The sequence below is a fragment of the Agelaius phoeniceus genome, chromosome 14 (assembly GCF_051311805.1).
Source record: "Agelaius phoeniceus isolate bAgePho1 chromosome 14, bAgePho1.hap1, whole genome shotgun sequence".
Lineage (NCBI taxonomy): Eukaryota > Metazoa > Chordata > Aves > Passeriformes > Icteridae > Agelaius > Agelaius phoeniceus.
In genome coordinates, this window is record NC_135278.1 from 4,769,100 (window position 1) to 4,792,465 (window position 23,366).

General features: G+C 50.0%; 1 protein-coding gene and 1 long non-coding RNA gene across 6 annotated transcripts in view; both read left to right on the forward strand.

The window, feature by feature from the left end:
* Nucleotides 1-15,918, forward strand: part of GABRA3 (gamma-aminobutyric acid type A receptor subunit alpha3) — a 120,459-nt gene extending 104,541 nt beyond the window's left edge. For all 5 annotated transcript variants that reach the window (XM_077186227.1, XM_077186229.1, XM_054641630.2 and 2 more), the window contains exons 7-10: nucleotides 943-1,086; nucleotides 3,053-3,205; nucleotides 6,239-6,450; nucleotides 13,043-15,918. In XM_077186227.1, the coding sequence (XP_077042342.1) occupies nucleotides 943-1,086; nucleotides 3,053-3,205; nucleotides 6,239-6,450; nucleotides 13,043-13,372 (839 nt within the window). In that variant the 3' untranslated portion in view covers nucleotides 13,373-15,918. The remainder of the gene's footprint in view (nucleotides 1-942; nucleotides 1,087-3,052; nucleotides 3,206-6,238; nucleotides 6,451-13,042) is intronic.
* Nucleotides 15,919-16,931: 1,013 nt separating this feature from the next.
* LOC143695242 (uncharacterized) lies at nucleotides 16,932-22,358 on the forward strand. Its single transcript, XR_013184333.1, has 2 exons — nucleotides 16,932-17,031; nucleotides 17,145-22,358. It is a non-coding gene; the product is annotated as an uncharacterized LOC143695242 (long non-coding RNA).
* Nucleotides 22,359-23,366: the final 1,008 nt, after the last annotated feature.

Consider the following 23,366-nt stretch of genomic DNA (forward strand, 5'->3'; position numbering starts at 1 on the left):
AAGAGCACTCTTGAGAGGGGGGCTTGGTTGCAAACACAGGGAAAATGCTGCAGACAGGTAGAGATAATATAAAAGAAGGGCCTTATAAAGTATGGTTTAGGCCCTGCTACTCTAGCTAAGCTAGCAGTAGATTGTAAGTCCCCATAAGGAAAAATAATCAGAATAAAGGCAGTAAACCCAACAGCCTGTTCTAGTAGAAAAATAAGTTTGCACCTGCATAACCAGTAAATCTGTCCCATGAGAGTCAGTGAAGAAAATATGTAAACAATCCCAGAATACAGAGATTTGATGGAAAGGTAAAATGCCAGTTATTAACCAATGAATTGGGTGCCAAGAAAACTACAAGTCAATTAGAGTTGAATACAAGGTCTGTAAAGACTATATAAAAATGAGTTACGTGAATAAAGAAGGGGCTTTTCCTGCATGAAGAAACTGAGTCCTGGCTGCCTATTAATGCAATAGGTAAAAGCCTTTAGGTGTGAGAGAACACCACCTCCAAATCTCAGAGCCTTGGAGAGGGTTGCCTTTGAGTGAGGGTAAAAACTTTGAACTTTTTAACCTAAAATTTAGCCCCATTTGCATTCAGCCTTTGCTGCCAGCAGGACTTTCCCTGTCCCTGGCATGGCAGGGCTGTGCTGTGCTGCTGGCCTGGATGCTGTCCCTGCTGGAGGCAGCCCTTGCAGAGTCAGCACGTCACAGGGACAGCCTGTCTGTCAGTGACAGAGCTCTGCCCCTCTGCAGCTCCCTTCCAAAAAGCCCAGCTCCCTCCTGCTCCTTTGATTTAACAGTTGTTGATCTGCCTTGGTCTCTGGCCATGCTTGGCTGTGCTCAGCCATGTGGCTCTGAGAGATGCACAGCAAAGATTCATTTGGCTACGGGCTAATTTTGGTATATTTGAGGTCAGGCAGAAGCACAGAGCTCCTTCTTCTCCCTCCTCTGCAGATGCCTACACAAAGACAGAGGTGATCTACACCTGGACCCTGGGGAAGGATAAATCTGTGGAAGTAGCCAAGGGTGGATCTCGCCTGAACCAGTATGACCTGCTGGGCCACGTGGTTGGCACGGAGATGGTTCGATCCAGCACAGGTATTTGTGGGACCACCTTGGGCTCAGCTCCTGCTGCATGAGATGGGCTTGGAATCCACGATTTGGGATCATTATAGAGGCAGTCCAGGAGCACAGCACTTCCTAAGGCTGGAGGATACAGGTGGTGACATCTTCAGCAGTCACCAAGAGGCATGAAGAGGTTGTTGTTTCAGTGGTTTCCACTGAAAGTGTCCTGTTGCCCACAGTCCTTAGGAGAATGGATCTCAAGCATCTAAAAATGATCTGCTGTGTGGAAAATTTGCCCCACCTTGTCCAGCTGGTTTGTGCTGCTGAGGGTTCATTTGTCTTGGATTCCTTTCCAGCCCCTCAGGAAAGCACTGCAGGCAGGGGAGGCGAAGGCAACATAATGTTCAGTGTGCTTTTCACTGCATCTGCTTGCACAAATATTATCACAACTAATAGAAGATTATCCCAAACAAATGTTTCCTCTGATTAATGACCAATATTAATCATCTTTCTCTCCCATCTGCTGCTCCTCCCTGCCCCTCTGAATCCAGGTACTGATAGCTTCTGTTACCTCATGTGTGTCTCTCATAATCCTTCTTTTTTCCCTTTTATTTTTTCCCTCTGTATGCACCAGTAGTTCTCTCATTTGAGGATATTTCCTCTCTGGTGCACTTGATTTTAATAGTGTCTGTCTGTAACAACTCATTTCACCTCCCTTGGGGAAATGTGGGGAGCCCAGGGAACTAAATGTCATAATATCTGGCCCATCTCTCTACTTAAGTTGTAGTAAAATGTACAGATGAATAACCTGGAGTGGTGAGAAAGCTGCTAAAGGCTCCTGTGTGTAATGATTTAGCAGAGCCACGCTCACAAAGTAAAGGCATAGTAATCCAAGAAAATACCCAAAGGGGAGGAATGGGACGTTGAGAGAAAATAGGGACAGCTTCCTTTCAGTTCACAGGTGGGACCTTTAACAACAGAACTTGCCTGGATTTCTGAGATGGTTACAGTGAGGGAAGGTGGGATATTTTCAGGATTGTCAGAGAAAATAAAATCCTGTGTCCTGCAATCCTATTAAAGCACTGTTAGGGTGTCTCCAGGCTTAAGGGATCTTACCCACAGTGTGGCTCCCTGGGATGGGAGCAGGGTCAGGAGAGACCCCAGGGGCCCCTTGTGCCTGGGGCAAAGCAGTGAAAGACTTTATTGTCCACTTGCTGACACCGGCTCACCTTTGTCGCACACCTATTTTGTAGCTAATTAAAAGAAGACTCAGAGAAGTGTTTTGAAAGGACAGATGTGATGTGAGAGCCCCCTGGGCTGTGCTGGGGCACACACCTGGCACCTGTGTGCCTGCTGCACCCCTGCACCTGGTGAGACCCCATCTTGAGTGCTGTGTGCAGCTCTGGCCCCTCAGTTTGGGAAGGATGTTGAGGTGCTTGAGCACGTCCAGAGGGGGCAACAAGGCTGGTGAGGGGCTGGGAACACAAACCTTGTGAGGAATGTTTGAAGGAGCTGGGGTTGTTTAGCCTGGAGAAGAGGAGGTGACTTTAAAGGTGACCTTATTGCTCTCTACACTTTCCTGAAGGGAGGTTGCAGACAGGTGGGGTTGGTCTCTTCCACCAGGCAGCACTGACAGAACCAGAGGTCTGGTCTCAACTACCTCAGGAAGGGATAGGCTGGATATCTTGAAGAAATTTTTCACCAAAAGAATAATAAAGTACTGGAATGCTCTTCCCAGGGAGGTGGTAGAATCACCATCTCTGGATGTGTTTAAAAAGACTGGACATGGCACTGGGTGCTATGGTCTGGTTGAGGTGTGAGGGCATAGGCTGGGCTTGATGATCTTAGAGGTCTCTTCCAACCTCATTATTCTGTGACTCTGCACCCCTCCTTCCCACCAAAATCCCACTCAAAAACTGGGAGTTTGTCCAGGGTGGATCTCTGGAGTGACCAGCTGGCCCTGGGCTGGCTCAGCATCGCTCCCTGGCTGTCTCTGCAGGGGAATACGTCGTCATGACCACGCACTTCCACCTCAAGAGGAAGATTGGGTACTTTGTCATCCAGACCTACCTGCCCTGCATCATGACTGTCATCCTGTCCCAGGTTTCCTTCTGGCTCAACAGGGAGTCCGTCCCTGCCCGCACGGTTTTTGGTGAGTCTGGAGCACAGGGCTTCCCCTCAGCATGGGGTGCTGGGGAAGATGAAACAGGAAAGCCTTATAAATGTGATTGCCTGGCAAAAGATTTTGAGAATATGGAAACTATAAGTGAGATTGAAATGAAAGCAAGCTCTGAGATACCTCAGTTACTGAACAACTGGAAAACAATGGCATGGCCAGCTGAAGGTGATCCCCTTTTGATGGAACAACACCCTCTGCTTGCAGACAGGCCCAAGGGGCAGAGCAGACCCTGCTAGCTTGGCAGAAGGGGCCCAAAGAGGAGTTTGTAGGGTTTAAAATGTAACACAGGATGGTAATGTAATGATTCTTATAGGCTGTATGTAAATGCTGTAGGATTTGTATCTTGTATTAGATTGGTTAGTGAGAATCAGAATATTCAGCACAGAAGAAGATTTATGGTTTTGGAATGGGAACTTCTCTCTCTTTTACTCTCTCTCACCCTCTTTACCACGCTCCTGCCTTCTTTCTCTTTACCTCTCTCTTTCCCTCTCTCTCCCTCTCTGGGGCCTGCTCTGAGCTGTAGCTGGAGCTCCCAGCAGGGCCCTGCACCCAGGCCCTTTGCAATAAATGCAATAACCCACAAGTTCCATGACCTGGCTTCAGAGATCTCTGTCTCTGTCCATCCTGACTGTCCTAGCCCTGCCACTCCTACAATGGGGACAAAGGGAAATAGGAAGGGAAACACATTGAGCATCAGGGCTGCTCTGTGCCAGGCCCTGAGCAGCATTTCTAAGCTGCTGGCCATGCCCCAGGATAGCTTTCAGTGTCCTCCCAGTGAGCCTGTTTCCCCCCCAAATCACTGCAAAAATACTCCTGGCCATGGCTCTGCTACAAGCCCAGCCATAAATATTAACAGTAATCAAGGTATTGATCATCTAATTATATGCATTTGGCTGTGTCTGCTTATCTGTGTTGGCTCTGGAGCAGAGCAGAGGATGGGGACACGGGGAGGCATTTAAAGCCCTACCTTTGAAATTGCTAATGTGCCCCTGGTCACAGCTCCACATAACAAGTTCCTGGGCTGAGGCAGCATAACTGCATGGTGAATATAGTGTTATTATTTCCTTCAGCTGCTTTCAGATCCTCTCACCCAAGCAAAGTGCCAGGCTGGCACTGCACCTATATTAATAGCTTTTACAAGCATTTAATAACAGAATTGCTTTGTGATTTCCTGTCAAGACCTTTAGTTCAGGATCTACACAGGCACGCTCCCAGAGCAGGTGTGATGCTGCAGGATTGTATATCCTGGATGTAACACTGCCCTGCAGATTCCATTTAACAGAGAGGATATTGGACAAAGGTCCCCAAGCAGAGAGGGGATATGTGGTATCATATGTGATTCCCTCCTGTGTTACCCTGAGAATTGCAGTGAAATAAGTTTCCTCAAGCAGCAGCTCAGATAGAGCAGGCAAGAGCTGACTGAAAAATTAAAACCTACCTGTGTGACAAATGTCTTTGCTCCCAAATTGCCTTGCTTTCCTATTAAGAAAATAATGAGAACTCAAATTGTTTATTCCTTTTTTTCCCCCTGCCCCTCAGAAAGTATTGTCAACAATATTGAATTGAAACTCTTAAATTACCAGGAGTATGGCTTAAGGGAACTGAAAATTAGTCAATATTTTTATAATGTTTTTAATGCATTTTTAATTGAAAAGCACATTATTGGGGAAAATGGATGGTAATGGTTGCTTGCTTTAATGAAAAAAGCTTTAAAAGACACTTTGCAACAGATCATTTGTTTAAGATAAATCATTGTGACATTTATTCTGGCAGCTTGGGCCGCTGACAGCAGGACCCAGGATCCCAGGTGTCCATCCATGCAGGTCACAAGACAGTATTTCTAAAACCCTGAGAGCTGTGTTGGATGAGTGACCAGTTTCTGATCCTCCCTGAGGTTCACGACCATCCAGCTGTTCTTTTCACTGTCATTTTATTATTTTCATTCTGTTGCAAAAGCAACTAGAGGCTTCTCCATGACATATTCTACATGAGCTGGGTGTAGCATCCTGCTCCTCACCCTGCCAGCAGGTGAGGAATGCAGTGCAGGAGCCTCCCTGTGAGCCAGGGCTCTTATGGAGAGCAGAGGTCTAATCACTGCAGTTTGGGGAAGGTTATGAAGGTCATCTTCATCCTAATGAAGATGTTTGCCATTGATTGTACTCAAAACTGAACCAGAATAATTCCTGAGCCACCTGAAATTTGAGCCACCTGAAACTGGCCCTGAAATTTGAGCCACCTGAAATTTGAGCAGGGGTTGGACAAACTGTTGCCAGAGCAGCTGTGGCTGCCCCATCCCTGGAAGTGCTCAGGGCCAGGCTGGAGGGGACTTTGAGCAATCAGGGATAGTGAAAAGTGTCCCTGCTTGTGGCAGGGGTGGAACCAGGTGCTCTCTAAGGTCCCTTCCAGCCCAGGCTATTGTAAATCAAAGGTGACTCCGACGAAAGGGAGAGAGAATTATGCATCTGACTCCATCATCAGAAGGCTAATTAATTACTTTATTATCCTATACTGTGTGCATTGTATCTAAACTGAATCTGCCATGCACTCACTCTTGCTCACAACTGCACAGAACTGCACTCATCTCTGATTGTCTCATGACTGTCCTGTGACAGTCCAACACACACACACACACACCTGGCCCTGATAGGCCAAGGGAACAAAACATCCTCACTTTGGATAAACAATCTCCATATTGCATTCTACCTTAGCACAACACAGGCACAGCAAGCCAGATAAGAATTGTGTTTTCCTTTTTCTTTGCTTCTCTCTGTTCAGAGGGCATGTGAATCCCACACCAGGCCATCCTGTGATTTTTAGGCTCTGTGAACCTGAGTTCAGTTATTCTCTGAGTTGCACTAAGGGCTCGTTCTGGATAATCCTCCCCTACCTACAGCGGGAGGGAGGAGGTGGCTCCTCCTTTCCCACAGAGGGAGCGGCAGCAGTTTTGAGAGGAGCAGGTGCAAGAGCACCATCTCACCCCTGTGATCTCATCCCTGTCCCCCCCAGGTGTCACCACGGTGCTCACCATGACCACACTAAGCATCAGCGCCAGAAACTCCTTGCCCAAGGTGGCGTACGCGACGGCCATGGACTGGTTCATAGCCGTCTGTTACGCCTTCGTGTTTTCTGCGCTGATCGAGTTCGCCACCGTCAACTACTTCACCAAGCGCAGCTGGGCCTGGGATGGCAAGAAGGTGCTGGAGGCCCAGGAGATGAAGGTCAGCCAGGGCTGGGGGAGGCGGGGGGAAGAAGCGCTGCCCGAGGGAGCTGTGCCAGCACAGCAGTGGGTAACGTGCAGCCCCGCAGCACTCGGGGGCTGGATGGTACTCACTGCCTGCCCAGCCCAGCTCCTGACTGCAGCGCTTCTTGAGGGCTGGGAGGAATGGCCTGGGGCTGGTCAGGGTGCTGAGCTGGAGGGGAACACCCAGGCATGGCTGCTGGCTCTTCCCTCTGTCCTCTGGATGGCTGTTTGCCAGGGGAACATCTGTGCTTTGGGTTTGCTCCGCTGGTGGTTTTGTGTCTCCTTCCTTTTCTTTCCAACCCAAACCCAACCCTCCCAAACCAATGAACCAACCCAACCCAGCCCTCCAACCCCATTCCTTGTTGCTAGCATGCCAAAAAAACCCCAAACATGCTGCAGGACACCCCCTGAGCCCTGTCCCCTGGCCAGCTCTGACACTGGTGCCATTGCCCACAGCTGCCAGCAGCTGCTGCTCTGTGAGCTGGGCACAGAGGGTGGGTGGGAAGCCAGCAATCCCAAATGCCAACTGGCAGCAGATTAATGCCTGGCATCACCCACATTTCCCCCCCCCCCCCTCACTGGGGATCAGCCTCTCTGGCAGCTTCATCCTGACAGGCTCTGCTGCCCCTGCTCGTGCCCCCCTCCCTCTGAACTGATTTAATCTTGGCTGTGCAGAGAAATCGCTTACTGTAGCATGCTGCTCCTTGTTTATATTTATTGAATCAATTTGAAAATCAGCTTTGTCCTTGTTCTTGGTTCTGGAGCCTTTATATTTTTCTCCTTTGCATTTTAATGTGTTGTTGGAAATTGTTGTGGGGCTGTATGTTAAACACCTGACAGAACTGCAGCAACTTTTGGGAAGACAGCAGCCAGTCATCTCTCTGCTGTGGAGGTCAAAGAAGGTGAACAGAGCCATCACTGGGTGTTGGATGCCTCTCTCTTGTCTTTCTTGGACTCTGTCTATCTGTTTGCTTTTGCAGCTGTGGTCTGAGCAACAGACTCATGGCAGAAAGCGCCCAGAGGGGGTCAGGGGATGGCCTTCCACTTCCACCATGAGCAATGATGCCAACCTGACCTCTAGAGATGAGAGAAGCCTTTCCTGAGTGATTGGCATGAGTGAAGAGTCAGGACAGGTCCTCAAAGCCGTGGTGTCCCTTTCAGGGATGGGCAAATCAGCACAAAGTCAGGATTCACACAGCCTTGGGCAATTATGTGAACTGGGTGGAAAAAGCAGTCAAGGCTCAAAAGCTGCAGTTTATCTTAGAAGCAGCGTGTTCCTCAATTTATTCACTGACCCAGCACCACAAGACTAACAGTGCTGAAACAATAGGCTAAGAGCATGCAGAATGTTCCTGCACATGATGATCAAACAGGAAAACAAAGCAGGACCAGGAATGTTTCAGAGGGGGAGCTCTCTGTGCCTTTGCTGCAATTGTATCAGCCTGGAGGATCAGGAAGGGCTCCAAATCTGAGGATGCTTTTTCAAGCTATCTCTGGTCTTTACTGAAGAAGCAAACTCACCCCCAGTCTCTGCAGCTCAGGAGAGCTCCCTGAAGAGTGATGGGCTTTCAGGGAGCTTAGGAATGCAATGTGTCAACATGTTTGCTTTTCATCTTTATTCCAATGAGTATTTCCAAGCAGGGAATTTGCTACGCAATGGAGGTGCCTCATTGGCTCAGTTTCAGCCTTTAATTAGCTCTTCTTGAAACAATTGACAAGCCAGGTGGTGGAAACCACAAAAGGAAGAAGAGGCAGAAGAATAACTACTGGCATTTTAAAGGGTTTGTATCAAGGGTAAAACTGCCAGTGAGAAGCCCAGGCTGAGCCCTGGTCTCTGGAGATCCTTCTCCCCAGCCAAAAGCAATGTTCTTTATTGGTGTGATGGCAAGCATGAAAAAAAATCACTGTAGGCAGCAGCAATGCTTCCCATCCCACTCGGACACAATCAGTGCTGTGGAAAAGCTGCTGGTTGCTGGCAGTGTGTTTATTCTTTATTTCTCCCCCTCAGCCAAACCATTGGTTTAGATGGGAGCACCTGGGGTTTTTTCAGGTAGAATCTAAAATGCTGGGCTGATGTTGGTGAATTGCTGGTCTCTGCATCATAAAATCATGATGGTGTTCTGGCTGTAGCCACAGCTGGTTCTAGCTGGGAGCTACTCTGAACATTCTCTGCAGTTCTCCAATGAAAAGCAGTAGATATCACCATGGATGTCACTAAAAATTTTCTTTAGCCTGCACTCTGATAATGTTTTACTTATGTTTTTTGTACCCAAAGATTTTTTCCAGGCCTTTCCAGCCTGCCATCAGTAATTGCTAATTGTAGATGAAAATTTTATTTTCTTTTTGTATGGTAGAGTGGCTGCAACCAGCCTAAAGGTGCAGATCAAATTGAAGAGAGGTATTTGGGTCCAAAGAGGAAAACTTGTTAGGAAAGGAAAGGTGACTTTTAAAAACAAAATATCACCAGGAGGAAGGTGTGAAATGGCAGAGAGGTGTGAGATGCCAAAGAGATTGAAAGGTGAGTGGGTTCAGTAGCCAGCAAAGCTCCCGACCTCCATCATCCTCAAAATACCTTGCAAAAAGCATCCACTTCAGGACAGAAGGGCGGTGTCTGGACAGAGAGACCCATCCACCATCCCAGCCACAAGCATGGCCACCTCAAGGTAATTTCTGGAGTGGCTGTGACAGTGAGGATCCAAGGAGAGGACAAGCAACGGTGACTTTGCTGCTGGGAAACTGCAAGGATGACACTTACCAGTGAGTTTACCACAAAAAGTGTTGTCTGTTTCTCAGGATGGAAGATGCTTTGGATTCTTGGAAGATAATTAAACCCACTTCTGCCTGCAATGCCAGGTCTGTGCATAAAAGCTGATCTAGCTCTGTGTCTGTGCCTGAATGGCATTACCCTGAAATTCAAGAAGCCACAAAACAGTACCAGCATCTGCAGCCAGATACAGAAAAGCAGAAGGTGCTTTGGATAGAGCAATAATCCTGGATCTCTGTTTTTGTCATAAGACAATAGCTCTTCAGTGCATGGTGAGGTTAGGTCCTTTAATGTACTTTTAATGTACTTTTTACAAAGAAAAACATGCATGAGGTGCTTTTTCTACTGCCTGGGCAAAGCCTGGCTTTTTGTGCAATCCACTCAATTCTCCACTTTGCCCTTTGATCCAGCTCCCTTGGGAATAATTTTTCTTTTTCCTTTGTTTCTTTCCATTTGTGGCATCTTTGTTCCAGTCCTAGAAGAACTAGAACCAGCCTTGACAGGCCACTGTTTTCAATCAGGTTGAAGTCTTCAGGGCTCAGGATGGTTCAGACCCTTCTCCTTTTTGTCTGCCTCACTATGGTCAATGTTTTTACTGGGATTTTCCATGCTGGTCATGCTCTGCCACCCATGTGTCCTTTGTTCTTGGCACTTGCAATCTCCATGATTTCCATGAGGATCCCAGAGGCCTTTTCCAACCTAATGGATTCTGTGATAACACTGCCAGTGATTTATGTCCTCAGCACCTTCAGCACAGTCCATGAATCATTCTTCAGCAGCATTTCACCCTCTTTTCTCTCATCACTGTGTGGTGTGTTGGGCTGATCATTTAATTCATCCAGCCTCTCTGTCTGCTGATCCAGGGAGTGTAAGATCACTGGGACCAGTCCCATATAATCTGAATTACCAAGTCTCTGGCAGGCTGTAGGAGGAATTTTGGCTTGGTGTGGGGAAGGAGTGATACCTGTGCTGCAACAGCAACTGCAGCTGCTGGGCTTTGAGTTCTGGGATGCAGGTATGCCAGAGACTGGAGCTGCTTGGGGTCATTAATGTGACTTTCCTCTAGAATGACAAGTGGCAAATACTCGGATTTCCTGAGTTCTGCAGATACTGGTGACTTTCAGAGTTGCCTGTCAGAGTCATGGTGCTTCCAGTCCGAATTTTCTGCTGCCAAGGAGCAGGTACAGAGAACTAAATCTCAAGCAAATCATAGACAGAAGCAGTAGTTCCCATAATTTAGGTGTTCTGTTGTCAGTTCTTCCACAGAGAGGCTCGAAAACAAGAATATTTAGCCAAAAATACTATTATTTTCCAGTGTGTGTGTTGTTGAACAACTTGTCAGGCTGCACTATCTAGGGAACAGATTTATCTCTACACCACATTCTACAGCTTTTCCCTCAGGAGACCAGCACAAGGACATCTTTGTGCAGCAATTCAGTCTCCCTGGGCCTCAATGGGACCATAAGTGCAGGAATTGCTTTGCAAAATAGAGGTTTTAAATAGGACAAGTTTTCAAAGCAAATGTGGGGGTTCCTCCTGTTTATCCACTCTCTCCTTCTGTTCCAGGAGGATGTGGAATTGCTCACAGATGAAGGTGCAGGGTGAAGGCTGGGAGCTACTTTGCAGCTAACAGCAACAAGCACATTTTGCTTTGTTTGAGTGTCAAAACCTTGCCTGGAAAACTCATTTATAAAGCCCAGCAACCAGGCTGAACCATTTCTCTGACACCTCAGGGGCAGGACACATGGAGAGCACATGCATGGGGTAGGCAGAGTGGGTGCTCTGGGTGCCCCAGCTCTGAGCAGGGTGAGGACTCCATGGACAGCTGGGAAAAGCCCCTGGATGAAGGTTCCCAAGCTTGAACATCCTGATCTGAGGTCCAGGGAGGCCCAAATTAGTGCTGGGGGGCTCTGGATCACACTGTTGGGAGCAGCAGCTCGCTGTCACCACCCACAGCACCCAGATTTACCTGCCTTTACTCCATTTCAGCTGTTTTCATATGGGTCCACTTTCCAAACTCTGGGGCAGGAAAGTTGTCCAGGTTGAAAATGTCAGGTCACTGGTATTCATCTTATTCCTCTAATGAATAACATGGCTGATTAATACTAAGATAATCACAGTGCACTGCCAATCATGCTCTGTGAACAACAATCTGTTTTTCATTTCATTACTGATTTTTAATTATTTTATTGCCTCCTGTAGCTGTGTTAATAAGTAATCATACTTAAGCATATTTAAGTGTTTTAATAGGTGAAGCATCTTTAGCCCTTTAATTGCTTTTTGTCAGTTCTTTAGCAGGAAAAGTTCATCTGCTGTGCAGAGGGAACACCTTGACATAGCTCTAATGACTGCAGAATCAGACCCAGTTAATTGTTAAAGACCATCAAATATTGTGAATATGGTCCAAACAGTGGTTTAGTCTGGTCTGGAGCCTGAAGACATCTAGACCTTCTCCTAAAAAGTTAATTTCTGTGATTGCTGACATTATTATAAGGCTGCCTGGCTGTGGTGTTACTGGAGAGGGGTTTAAAGATTGCACAGAAGTCTGCTTGTAGTGTCCCTCTGAAAATCCCTGTGGAAAATTCATTTCCTAAGGTAACCAGGAATATCCATGGTGACTGTAGACACATTTAAAATGGAATGCAGCACTGAAAGCCAAAGCCCTCTCTCCTCCTGAAGTGCTTCCCTCATAGGAACGTGCATGACCGTGCCTAGCAGCACTGGGAAATGCCTGGATGAGCCTCACCTTGTGTTTCAATTGCTTTGGAACAGAGAAAAAGTCATCCAAAGGCACACCTTGTTCTGAGTTTAGAGAGCAGAGTCCCACCATGAGGCACTGCTGGGTCTGGTGCTGGCTCCTGGTGTAGCAGGGGCACCTGTGGGGTACCTGAGTGCAGATTTCATTCAGTGGCCTTCTCCCTGTAGCCTTGGGTTGCTTTATAAAGCACAGTGCAGCTGGACTGGGTGCCTGGCAGCAGCAGGAATATACCAGAGAGGGGCCAACCCCTGTCATGACCCCCTAGGTCCATCTTCCTGCCCACCCATCCTCATGAACACTGAACTGTGTGTCCCAGCATTCACCCTCATCCTTCAGTGCATCCCATCTGACACACAAGGGCCTCTTGTGCCATTGTCTCTGCAGTTTGTCCTCAGTGCAGCACACATGCTGTCCCCCAGAGCCCTGTGGGAGGGATTCCCTCACCTCCCATGATTTTCAGCATCCCTTGGGTAGGAAGGCAGGAGGAAAGGCTTCCCTCTGCCCTGCAGTGCTGTGCTGAGCATTCCACAAATCCTGCTTGGTGTAAATGCCTCCCATCTGTTCTGTACCTGACCTGGGTGGGTCACCAGGTGCTCTAAAGGGTTCCAGAAACAATTTGAACATCATTGTGTTAAATCATAAGGTGCTCCTGTGAGGAACTCAGGGCATTGAAATATGGTGCAAAAATACTGCAATGCTGTTGCCCATACTCTTAATATGGCTTTTTGCCACCAAAAAAATAAAATCAAGCTGTAATCCTGTGTGCTGTGTCCTCCTCTCACCTGACCCAGGAAGCAGCCAGCCAAGCAGAAAATGCAGTTCTTCCCCAAGGATGAGCACACGGGGTGTCATTCCTTTTTGCATTCTCCTTTCACAAGGTGCATTCCTCCCTTCCTGGCCTCCTGCTCCTCACACCCTTCTCCACCTCCTCACCTGGACGAGCAGGTAAACTCAGAGGACAGAACATTCTCCGTGCCCTTCTCTGCCACTTCACCTCTGTTTGTTTGTTGTTTGTTTTTTCCTTTTCTCCCCTCCCACCTCCCCTAGAAAAAAGAGCCGGTGGCGCTGGCCAAGAAAACCAACAACACCTACAACATCGTTGGCACCACCTACGCCCTGAACATCTCCAAGGAGCCCGGCCTGCCCACCATCTCCAAGAGTGCAGCTGCCACAGCCACTGCCACCAGCGTGCCCCCCAAGCTGCCCCGCCTGGAGGAGAAGCTCCCCGAGAGCAAGAAGACCTACAACAGCGTCAGCAAGGTAGACAAGATGTCCCGCATCGTCTTCCCAGTGCTCTTTGCCATTTTCAACCTGGTCTACTGGGCCACCTATGTGAACCGGGAGTCAGCTATCAAGGGAATGATCCCCAAACAGTAAAACAGGTCACACAAACCTTCCATCTGTCAGCATCATCCCAGCAGGAATTCTCCAGGGCTTTCTTCTTTTCTTGTTTTGTTTAATTATTATTGTTCATTTGGTATTATGATTATGGTTATTATTATTATTATGTCACTCTTTTATAATGTAAACAAAACTGTGATTTTAATTTAATCCCATATATACTTTGGTTTCGTTTACTTTGATGATGAAAGCTAAAAAAAAAAAAAATAATAAGGGATCATAACAAGTTGTGCCTCTAACATCTTAAGTCTGCTGTCACCCATCTGACCAAGTCCCCCTGTGCTGCCATCTCTCCTCTGCCACCTCCTGTGGTCCCCATGGTCTTCATGCCTCTGCCATTCCATGCTGTCCCCAGGGGCTGCTCCTCCTGTGAGATGGGCTGCCCTGGCACGGGGGATGCTCCTGGACACCTGGCTGCAGGCTGTGTCACTCGCTCAGCCAGGCTCCTCATCAGTGCCTGCACTTCCTGCTGGCTCCTGCACCTGGGCTGTGAGTGCAGGTGAGCTGGTCACCTATGGGGACAGGGGAGCAGCCTGGCATGGGCCAGCTGGGGCAATCCTACCACTGCTGTGGTCCCCAGAGCCTTTGGTGGCAGCATCTTGTAGGGACTGCAGGTCTTCTTCCTCTCTGTCTTCACCAAACCCTGCTGGTTTTGTCTCTCCAGCCCAGAAAGGCCCTGTCTGGCTGGCATCCTGCACTCTTGGGGCAGTTTGTGTTAGCAGCAAGTGTGGTTCCCCCCAGAGAAATCATTTTTCTCAGTCAGGAAGTCCAGGCAGAAGCTTTACAAAGCCTTGGAGGAGATGGCAGCTGTGGGGCTGCATGCACCCAGCATCAGTCCTGGCAACCACAGAGCTCCTGCTCAGGTGGATGGTCTGGCACTTTCTCTTATGGCCCCATCCACTTATCCTTCTTAGCAGATCCTCTGTCCCAGGCCTCCTTCCAGCCTCCCCTTCACCTTCCTGTGGTTGCCCAGCAGCCCTCCTTGGTGTCTCACACCTGGGTTTAGGCAGGGCAGCTCCCTCCCCTCGGCTCTGATGGGGAGGAGCCCAGCCTGGGGCAGCCCAGCTCATGGCAAATCCCTGCTCCGGTGCAGGATGTTCCCTGTGGGACCTGCCACAGGGATAAGCCAGGGGATGGGCCAAGGCTCTCCCTGCCCCTGGTGAGCTGGAGCACCCCCAGCCCCACAGGAAAACAGCAGGAGGGGCTCTTTGGAAGAGCAGGGTGACACTGCTGTCCCACAGAGCCACCTGAGCCAGCTGCCATCCCACAGAGCAGCTGAGGCAAGGCCCAGTCTAACCCTGCACCCTCCTGCAAGGAAAGCCCTCCAGTGCCTTGGAGAGAGGCTTTTTCTCCCTTCCTGACCACCACAGTGCACCCAAACCAGTGTTTGTCCCTTTCCCAGCAGCAGCACAAAGTGGGGCCAGCCAAGCCATCTGTCCATGGGCACACTGTCCTCCTGCAAGGAGGGACATCCTGTGCCTGGTGATTCCTTGGGGTGGCTCGGTCCTGCTGCCACAGAGGGGTGCACCCCCTCTTTCTTGGGCCTCCCTCTGCCCCCCAGAGCTGCCCCCAGTGTGTTTTGGGCTCATGCAGCCCAGCCAAGCCCCCAGCACCCCCAGGGTGATGCCTTCAGCATTGCTTTGAGCCCCTGTGCCAGGCTCAGCTTCCCCTGCCCCTGCAGGAGCAGGGCTGAGCACAAGGCACAGGCTTTTCCCCACCTGGAATATCCATGGGGGTGTCAGGATGGAGTGAGGAAGGCCAGGGCACTCTGTCCTGCAGTGGGTGGCACTGGTGCATGTCCTGCCTGTCCCTTACCAACCTCACGGCTCAGCAGCAGTGCAGTCACTCCCCCTGCCCACAGCTGAGATTTGCAGAGGAGTTTGGAGATGTTTAGCCCAGTTAAGGGTGTTGAGTCCACAAGAACATCCACGTGGCTGGCAACACTGGGGAGGAGGAACTAGAAACCCCCTCAAACTGCTGCTAAGGAAAGCAGCTCTGTCCACATCCTCTCTCACAGCTCCTGCACCCCAAGCCATGTCATTTCTACAGTGCCTTTCATCCCAGGGGCTCCCTGCTGGCTGGGAGGACCCAGGAGCTCTCCCACTGTCTGCAGCATCAGGCTGGGGGAGCAGAGGGGAGGGGGCAGCATCCCCAGCCCTTCTGCTGGGCAGGGAGGACATCCTGGCTCCTTTGGCACCTGGTTCTGCCTGCTGGGCCTGCAGCCACCCCACTGTGACCCCCCAGCTGCCCCATCCCTGCCTGGATGTGTCCCCAAGCCCCTCAACCCTCCAGGCAACCTCAACACTCCCCCAGCAGTGAGTTCCCTTCCTGCCACCCTTCTGCTCCCTGGGCTCTGCACTGGGAAGGGCTGCAGCTCCCTGGTTGGGAAACATTTTCTTAAATAAGCCAGATGAAAAGTGTCTCATGAAGCATTCGTGTCACTATAATCCTCAGGCCTAAGTGAATGGAATAGAAACTCTACAACAAGCAAAGCCAACACAATAAAATGGTCACAAAGAGAATGTTGTGTTTGCTAATGGAATTACAGCAAGTTTAAATGCTGCATCCAATGACTTAGCTGACTTAGCTGGCCCTGCTGCAGAGGTGGTTTCCTCTGGTAGCCTGGGAATGCCCCAAAATCCTTTTTCCTCAAGAGTCATGTCACTGTCTGTCAGTGCCTGCTTTGTAGAGCTCTCCATCGATTGTCACAGAATCACAGAATTAATTAGGTTGGAAAGACCTTTAGGATCATCTAGTCCAACCTATGACCTAACACCTCCTCATCAACTAAACCATGGCACTGAGTGCCACATCCAGGCTTTTTATAAATGTCCAGGGATGGTGGCTCCACCACCTCCCTGGGCAGATGATTCCAGTGCCCCATCACTCTTTCTGTGAAGAATTTCTTTCTAACATCTAACCTAAACTTCCCCTGGTGCAGCTTGAGGCTGTGTGCTCTGGTTGTGTCAGTTCCTGGAGAAAGAGCCCAGCCCCAGCTGAGCACAGGCACCTTTCAGGAGCTGCAGAGTGATGGGGGCACCCCTGAGTCTCCTTTGCTCCAGGCTGAGCACCCCCAGCTCCCTCAGGGGTTCCTCACTCACAGGGTTTGTGCTCCCAGCCCCTCTCCAGCCTCGTTGTCCCCTCTGGACACATTCAGGAATCTCCAAGTCCTTCCCAAGCTGAGGGGCCAGAGCTGGGCACATTCAGGTGTCAGCTCTTCCCATCAGCCCCAAGCACCCTGGGGCTGCCTTTGCTGCCTGCCCAGGGCTCAGTGCTGTGGGGTGATGCCCAGGAGAGGGGCTGGACACAGCACTGGGGCAGCTCCTGAGCCTCCTCCCTCCCTCCTTCCTGCAGTGACCCAACCCCTCTCTCTGAACTGTCAGGGTGAATTCCTGCCTGTCCCTGCTCACAGGTGAATTCCAGCCTGTCCCCATTCACAGGTGAATTCCAGCCTGTCCCCATTCACAGGTGAATTCCTGCTGTCCCCATTCACAGGTGAATTCCTGTCTGTCCCCTATTCACAGGTGAATTCCTGCTGTCCCCATTCACAGGTGAATTCCTGCCTGTCCCCTATTCACAGGTGAATTCCTGCTGTCCCTGCTCACAGGTGAATTCCAGCCTGTCCCCATTCACAGGTGAATTCCTGCCTGTCCCCTATTCACAGGTGAATTCCTGCTGTCCCTGCTCACAGGTGAATTCCTGTCTGTCCCCTATTTACAGGTGAATTCCTGCCTGTCCATCCCCACAGGTGAATTCCTGCCTGTCCCTGCTCTCAGGTGAATTCCTGCCTGTCCCTGCCCTCCTGTCCCTGCCCAGGACAGTGACACTGATGTGGCTTGCCCATGACACCCACCTGCTGGCCCTTCCCCAGCCTGCCTTCCTGTGCCTGTGTGAGCAGCCTGGGAAGCCAAGTCTGTTCCCAACCAAAGGCTGGCATGGGCTCTGAGTGCCTTTGCCAGCTGGAAGCAGAAATACCAGCATCCTTTGGTTAAAGACAACAAACCAAAGAGGATTTCTAGTTTGGCTTCCAAGCAGGAAAGCATTTTGGGAAGATAGTTATAAATAAGTGGTTTAACATCTCCTGCCAGCAGACATCACAGAGAAGATAATGTTCTTTTTTTATAAAACTGTCAGTGACTCAAATTAGGACTTTTCCCTCCCAGTTAACACGAGGCTGTTGATGGGGGCTTCTTCTAAGTGCTTGCCAGGCCAGAACTAATCCAGCATCAATTACTGCAGTTTTAGGCTTGCTGTGATAGCATAGAAGGGTTCCATTTTTATAGCTGATCTGTATAGAAATTGATCTGTATAAGACCACTGATAATCTAACCCACAGTTAGTGTGCAGACAGCGGGCACTGTGAACCACAAGACTCCAGTATTTCTTTTCTTCTTGCAAGGCCCAAACTTCCCTGACTTGAAGAGACTCTCCCAGGCAGAGATTGGAAGTCTTTTAGGGTGCTAAAAACGAGCTGTTGGTCTGCACTCTTGTTTTGCAGCTCACACCACCTGGAGAACACACAGTGCAGTCCCAGCCTGCAGCTTCATTCCTGCTGGAAATGTCAGAGGGACATTTTGGCACTGGCAGCTCGCCCCTTCCCTCTTTTGAAACTGCACATGGGCAGAGAACTGAGCCTGGGGAGGCAGGGACAGCTCCTCTGGGGTCCCTCAGCAGGCAGGGACAGCAGATGTGGTCACTGAGAGCTCCACTTTGGTGGCAGCATGGAGAACACCCCTGTGGGGTGACAGGAGAGGCCTGGGCAGAGGTGGTCCCTCAGTGCCACTGTTCTCCTCAGGGTCTGATGGAATTTCCCTCACAGGAGGTCTTGAAAGCTTCTCAGACATCACCCAGTGTTGGGGTCTCTGCTGCTCACAGTGACCCCAAGGTGTGTTAGAAAGTCTCTTTTCCCAGCCTGGCACTGGAGAAGGAGTCAGGGCTCTTAATTTCTCAGTCTCAAGGTTGTTTATTGTTCCTTATCTATATAATTCTTTCTCCTGCCCTGCTGAGGTCCATCCAGCAGGGCAGTTCCAGGCACTCTGCCTGTCCCCAGGGCAGGGTTATGTCTTTATACTAAAAACTACCTGTACAATGTTTACAATTGCTTTCCAATACCCATCACCTGTGTTAGACAGTGAGCTTCTACTCTAAACCAATCTGTGAGTGCCACCATCACAGCAGAAGATGGAGGCCAAGAAGAAGAAGGAGAAAGGCTGGACAGGCCCAGATCCCTCCATCTTGCCCCCTGAACCCCCATTCCAGAAACCCCAAAATCTACTTTTTCACTTTGTGATAAATTCACTATTATTCTACCTAAACTGTTGTGGCTTGCTGACCTTCATCTAAGGTTGGTAATTTGCTCCATGGGTCATAATCAAACCCACAGGTGTTGTGGGCTCTGTGCAGGGTCTCTGAGCCCCCTGGCAGGGCTCTTGGCCATCCTGGAGGGATGTTCTGGGTTCCCACAACCCAGCACTCAAGACAGAGCTTCCCTGCTCTCCTCTGTGCAGCCAGCTCAGCCTCAGCACAGCCCCCAGTGCTGGTCCCTGCAGCTCAGTGGCACTGGCAGGGTCCTGGCTGGTTTCCTGCAGGACATTCCTGTGTGAGCAGACCCCAGGCTTGCTGCTCCCAGGCACGAGATTGTCCCCAGCCTGTCCCTGCTGGCCCATCCTAGGGGCACCAGCTGCATCCATTTCTCATCCTTGATTTCTTCTGTCCATGTCTGGGATTCCTCTCAGCCAGCCCTAGGGGAGGATCAATCCCATCCCAGAAGGGTTTCTCCTGCTGCAGGTCACCTCTGCCAGGGAGAGCCTCTGCTCTGCTGAGAGCCTCTCTGAGACCTTCAGAATCCTGCCAGGAGAGCTCTGCAGCACACAGGGAGCCCTCCCTGCAGGTTTTCCTTGGAAGGGCTTGGCAGGGATGTGTTGGTGCTCCCCTTCCATGGTCGTGGGAGTTGTGCAGAGCTGGGCTGGGGCTGTCCCAGCACACAGGGTCAGGCCAGCCCCCACTCCAGGCCCTCCTCCCCAAATTTTATCCCTCCCTGGATAAAATCCATCCCACCTGTGTGGATTTTGCAGCCAGCAGAGAAACATCTCCAGGACTCCTGCTGAGGTTGGGGAGGGCCCAATCAGGGCAAAGGACACATTGATGGAAACATAAATGCTCTATTAATATTCAATAGGAAGAAAAAACACCCAAGCAACTCACCAATCCTCTCCACATCAAGCTAAACTACTTCTGAAGGTAGTTTTGGCAAGAGGCCACAGCACAGATGAGATTGATGGCTTCCAGGTATAAATATTTACTGTTTGACCTTGTTATTGTTCCATCAGCCAAAGGTTTTACATATTTATATATTAATATATATATATATACATAGATGTGTGTGTATATTTATGCTCACAAACTCTTTACATCTAAAAGTCAAACCTCTTTGTCTTTGAAAGCCAGAATGGCCACTTTTAATTATTTTACTTCCCTTTCATTCATTCTCTTTGCTGAATCTTCTGGAGTGAGCTGAACCCTCCCCACTGGGCTTTGGGAGGCAAGGGAGTAAAGGGAGCCAGGGAGAAGAGGCTGCCCCACTCTGGGGGCTCAGTGCAGGCTTGTTGCATGGAGCAGGGACTTGCTGTGACAGCATATCAGGGTTCCATTTTTATAGCTGATCTGTACAGAAATCCATCTGTATAGGACCACTGAAAATCTAACCCACAGTGGTGCAGAGGGTGGGCACTGTGAACCTCAAGACTTTGGGATTTCTTTTCTTTGATAAGAAAAGAAATGGTTATTTTCCTAAGTCCTTTTGTTCCTAAGTCCTTTTGTTCCTAAGTTTTCAGGAAAACTTAGTCCCCAGTGTCCCAGGTGCTCCAGCCCAGCCCTTGTCCTGCCCTGCCCATGGGGATGCTCCTGAGATGCCTTTGACAGCTGAGTGCTACCAAGCAATTGCTCCTCAGCCCCTGGCACAACCAGGGGAGTGTTCACCCTCAGTCTGCTCCAGCAGGGAGCACAACACCTGGGGGGATCCACTCCAGCTGTCCCTGGCCAGAGGAACACCTTGGCCTCTCCTGCCTAGCTCAGGGCAGTGCTGGCACCGGGCCCCTGCTCATCCTGCTCCAGGTGCAAAGCAGGGATCCCTGAGGGTGTGAGCATGGTGGGAGGGCTGAGCAGGAGCTGCTCTCCTGATCTCAGCCCCAGCAGGACCACACCCAGGGGTTGGGTGGCCTGTGAGCAGTGGGGCTGTGCTCCCAGCCCCTCACAGAGGCACCCAGCACCAGCTCCCCCAGCATCACCCCTGCCTCTCCCTGGCTCAGAGAAGCATTCAGTGAACTTGTAGCTCCTCTGCTCCCTCCTCTGCTGCTGGAGAGAGCCTGTGGCAGACATCAGGGAGGGCTTTGAGGTGTCCCAGCCAGGAGAATGAAGGCTGTCACCAGTTCTTGTCCTGGGTGTGTGCCTGCCTCCTCACAGGAATCTCTGCTGCTTTACAGCCTTGGCTTTGAGCCGGTCCCAGCGCTGGGCTTCTCATCTTTCACCATGAGTGGGTGGTGCTGGTTTTTGCTTGTGAAGCTCTAAGTTCTGGCTATTCTGTCCTGTTCTGTCCTGTCCCAGTCCCTACCAGGGCAGATCTCTCCTCCTGTAAAAAAAACTTTCAAACTTTACCAGTCCCTTCTGCCGAGAGAGGGAAGCCTGGTTTCACGTTTGCTGCACAAGCCAGGGAGCTCCTACAGTCTTTGAAGGCTCTTGGCTCTTCTCAGTGCTTCTTGAAGGCCCTGTCAGCTTGATGAGATCATTGGCTGGTGCTGCACTGTGAGCTGCACCCTGGCTCCCCTGAAAAGTCTGTCTGTGCCTCCTGTCTTTCTGCAAGGCACCCAGCAAATGTAACAGCAGACACACGTCAAATGATTTGATTTTTGCAAGAAAGCAGGGGCAGAGCTGGGAAACCTGAGTTTCTGCCACCCTGCCTTTGCCAGGCTGCATTCAGAGTGCAAGGGCTCCTCCCTGCTGTCACCAGGGAGTTTCTCAGCCCCCCCAGTCCTGCCAGGTGGCCTCGAGCATCCCCTTCACCCACCAGGCTGTCACTGTCACCGACCTGGGCACAGCTGCAGGCAAATGTCCTGCCTGAAGGGGAGGGCACCAGCTGCTCCTTTGGGCACAGAGGGTGGCAGCAGCACCGTGCCAGGGCAGCCCATCCTGGCACAGAGCACACCCAGCACCCCAGAGAGCCCCTCCATTGCCCCTGCCTCGGCTCCAGCCTGTGCCCAGCATTGTTGGCCGTCCTCAGCTTTGTTTTCCATCTTGTGAGACTTTCTTTGCTCCACTATGAGAAAGGATCTAGCTGGCAGCAGTTTAATGCATGACAATCCTGTTATTACAGCTGTAAATAAATAACATCTAGGGGGAAAAAAAAAGCATTTTTAAAACTTTTTGTTGACTTTGTTTTCACTACTGAGTAGCTGGTAGCCACTTTCTTAAGGGATTTCTCATGGAAACTGTGACCTTTATTCTCTCTATTTCTCTCTCTCTCTCTCTCTTTCTTTCTGAGATTTTTTCTGTGTTTCAAATGCTTTTTGGTGCAATGTTCAATGCCTGTTTGTATTTTTGAATTGTATTTTTCAACCTTTGCTGGAAAAAAGAAAAAAAAGGCCCATTCTAATTGGCAGGATTTTTAGTCCTGCCATTTTTTTCAGCTTTTAGCTTTTTCAGTAAGTCAAAGCAACAGAAAAATGCCTCAAAAATTACAGTGAAGTTCTGAGGAGAGATTAGAAAACATCAGAAACAAGAAGTACATGAGTAAGATCAGCAAGCTGAGTGGAGGAGGAGGAAGACTCTTGTGACACCTGCTAACCTCCTGATGTAGCACACAAGGTGGGACTAGACCTCTTCACTGAATAAATCACTCTGCTGTTCCACTCTACCCACTCTCTCGAACTCCGATCAAAAGAAATAAAAATTCATATTTTAAAAAAAATCTGGTTTTTGTCATCGTGGTTATTTTCCCCAGGTCTGGTTCTCAAAGCCAAACCCTCTGGGCTTTGGACCACCTGCCCATTTGGGGAGTTTGTCACACTGACAGGCAAAGAAGACATTAGAAAATAATATTCTGGAGAAAAGTAAAAACTTGAGAATATTTCCTGTTGTTACATTTAAAATGCTTTCCCTTCCAATGACAGGGGAGGGCACAAGGTTAATTAAGACAGATTGGCTGGAAGGCAGGGTGGTGGTGATGGGAATGGTGGGAGAGGGGTCTGAGGTGCTTTGCCCTCCCCGTGGGTGACCCATGGTCAGACACTGCTGCTCCACGGAGCTTTTGGGCATTTCTCTGTGCACAACATGAACCAAACTTCTCCAGGGGCAAAGAGAAGAGACTTGGCCAGGACCTGAACTGCCTGAGGGCAGGGTTAGATGGGATTTGGGAGGGAATTCTTTCTGTGAGAGTGCTGAGGCCCTGGCACAGGTGCCCAGAGCAGCTGGGGCTGCCCCTGGATCCCTGGCAGTGGCCAAGGCCAGGCTGGACAGGGCTGAGAGCACCTGGGACAGTGGGAGGTGTCCCTGCCATGGCAGGGGTGGCACTGGGTGGACTTTCAGGTCCCTTTCAACCCAAATTGTCCATGGTTCAGACACCTTTCACAGAACCACAGAATCACAGGATAATGAGGTTGGAAGGGACCTCTAAGATCATCAAGCCCAGCCTATGCCCTCACACCTCAACCATAGCACCAAGTGCCATGTCCAGTCTTTTTTAAACACATCCAGAGATGGTGATTCTACCACCTCCCTGGGAAGAGCATTCCAGTACTTTATTATTCTTTTGGTGAAAAATTTCTTCAAGATATCCAGCCTATACCTTCCCTGAGGTAGCTGGAGACTGTGTCCTCTGGTTCTGAGACCAACCCCAGCTGTCTGCAGCCTCCCTTCAGGGAGTTGTAGAGAGCAATAAAGTCACCTCTAAGGTCACCTCCTCTTCTCCAGGCTAAAC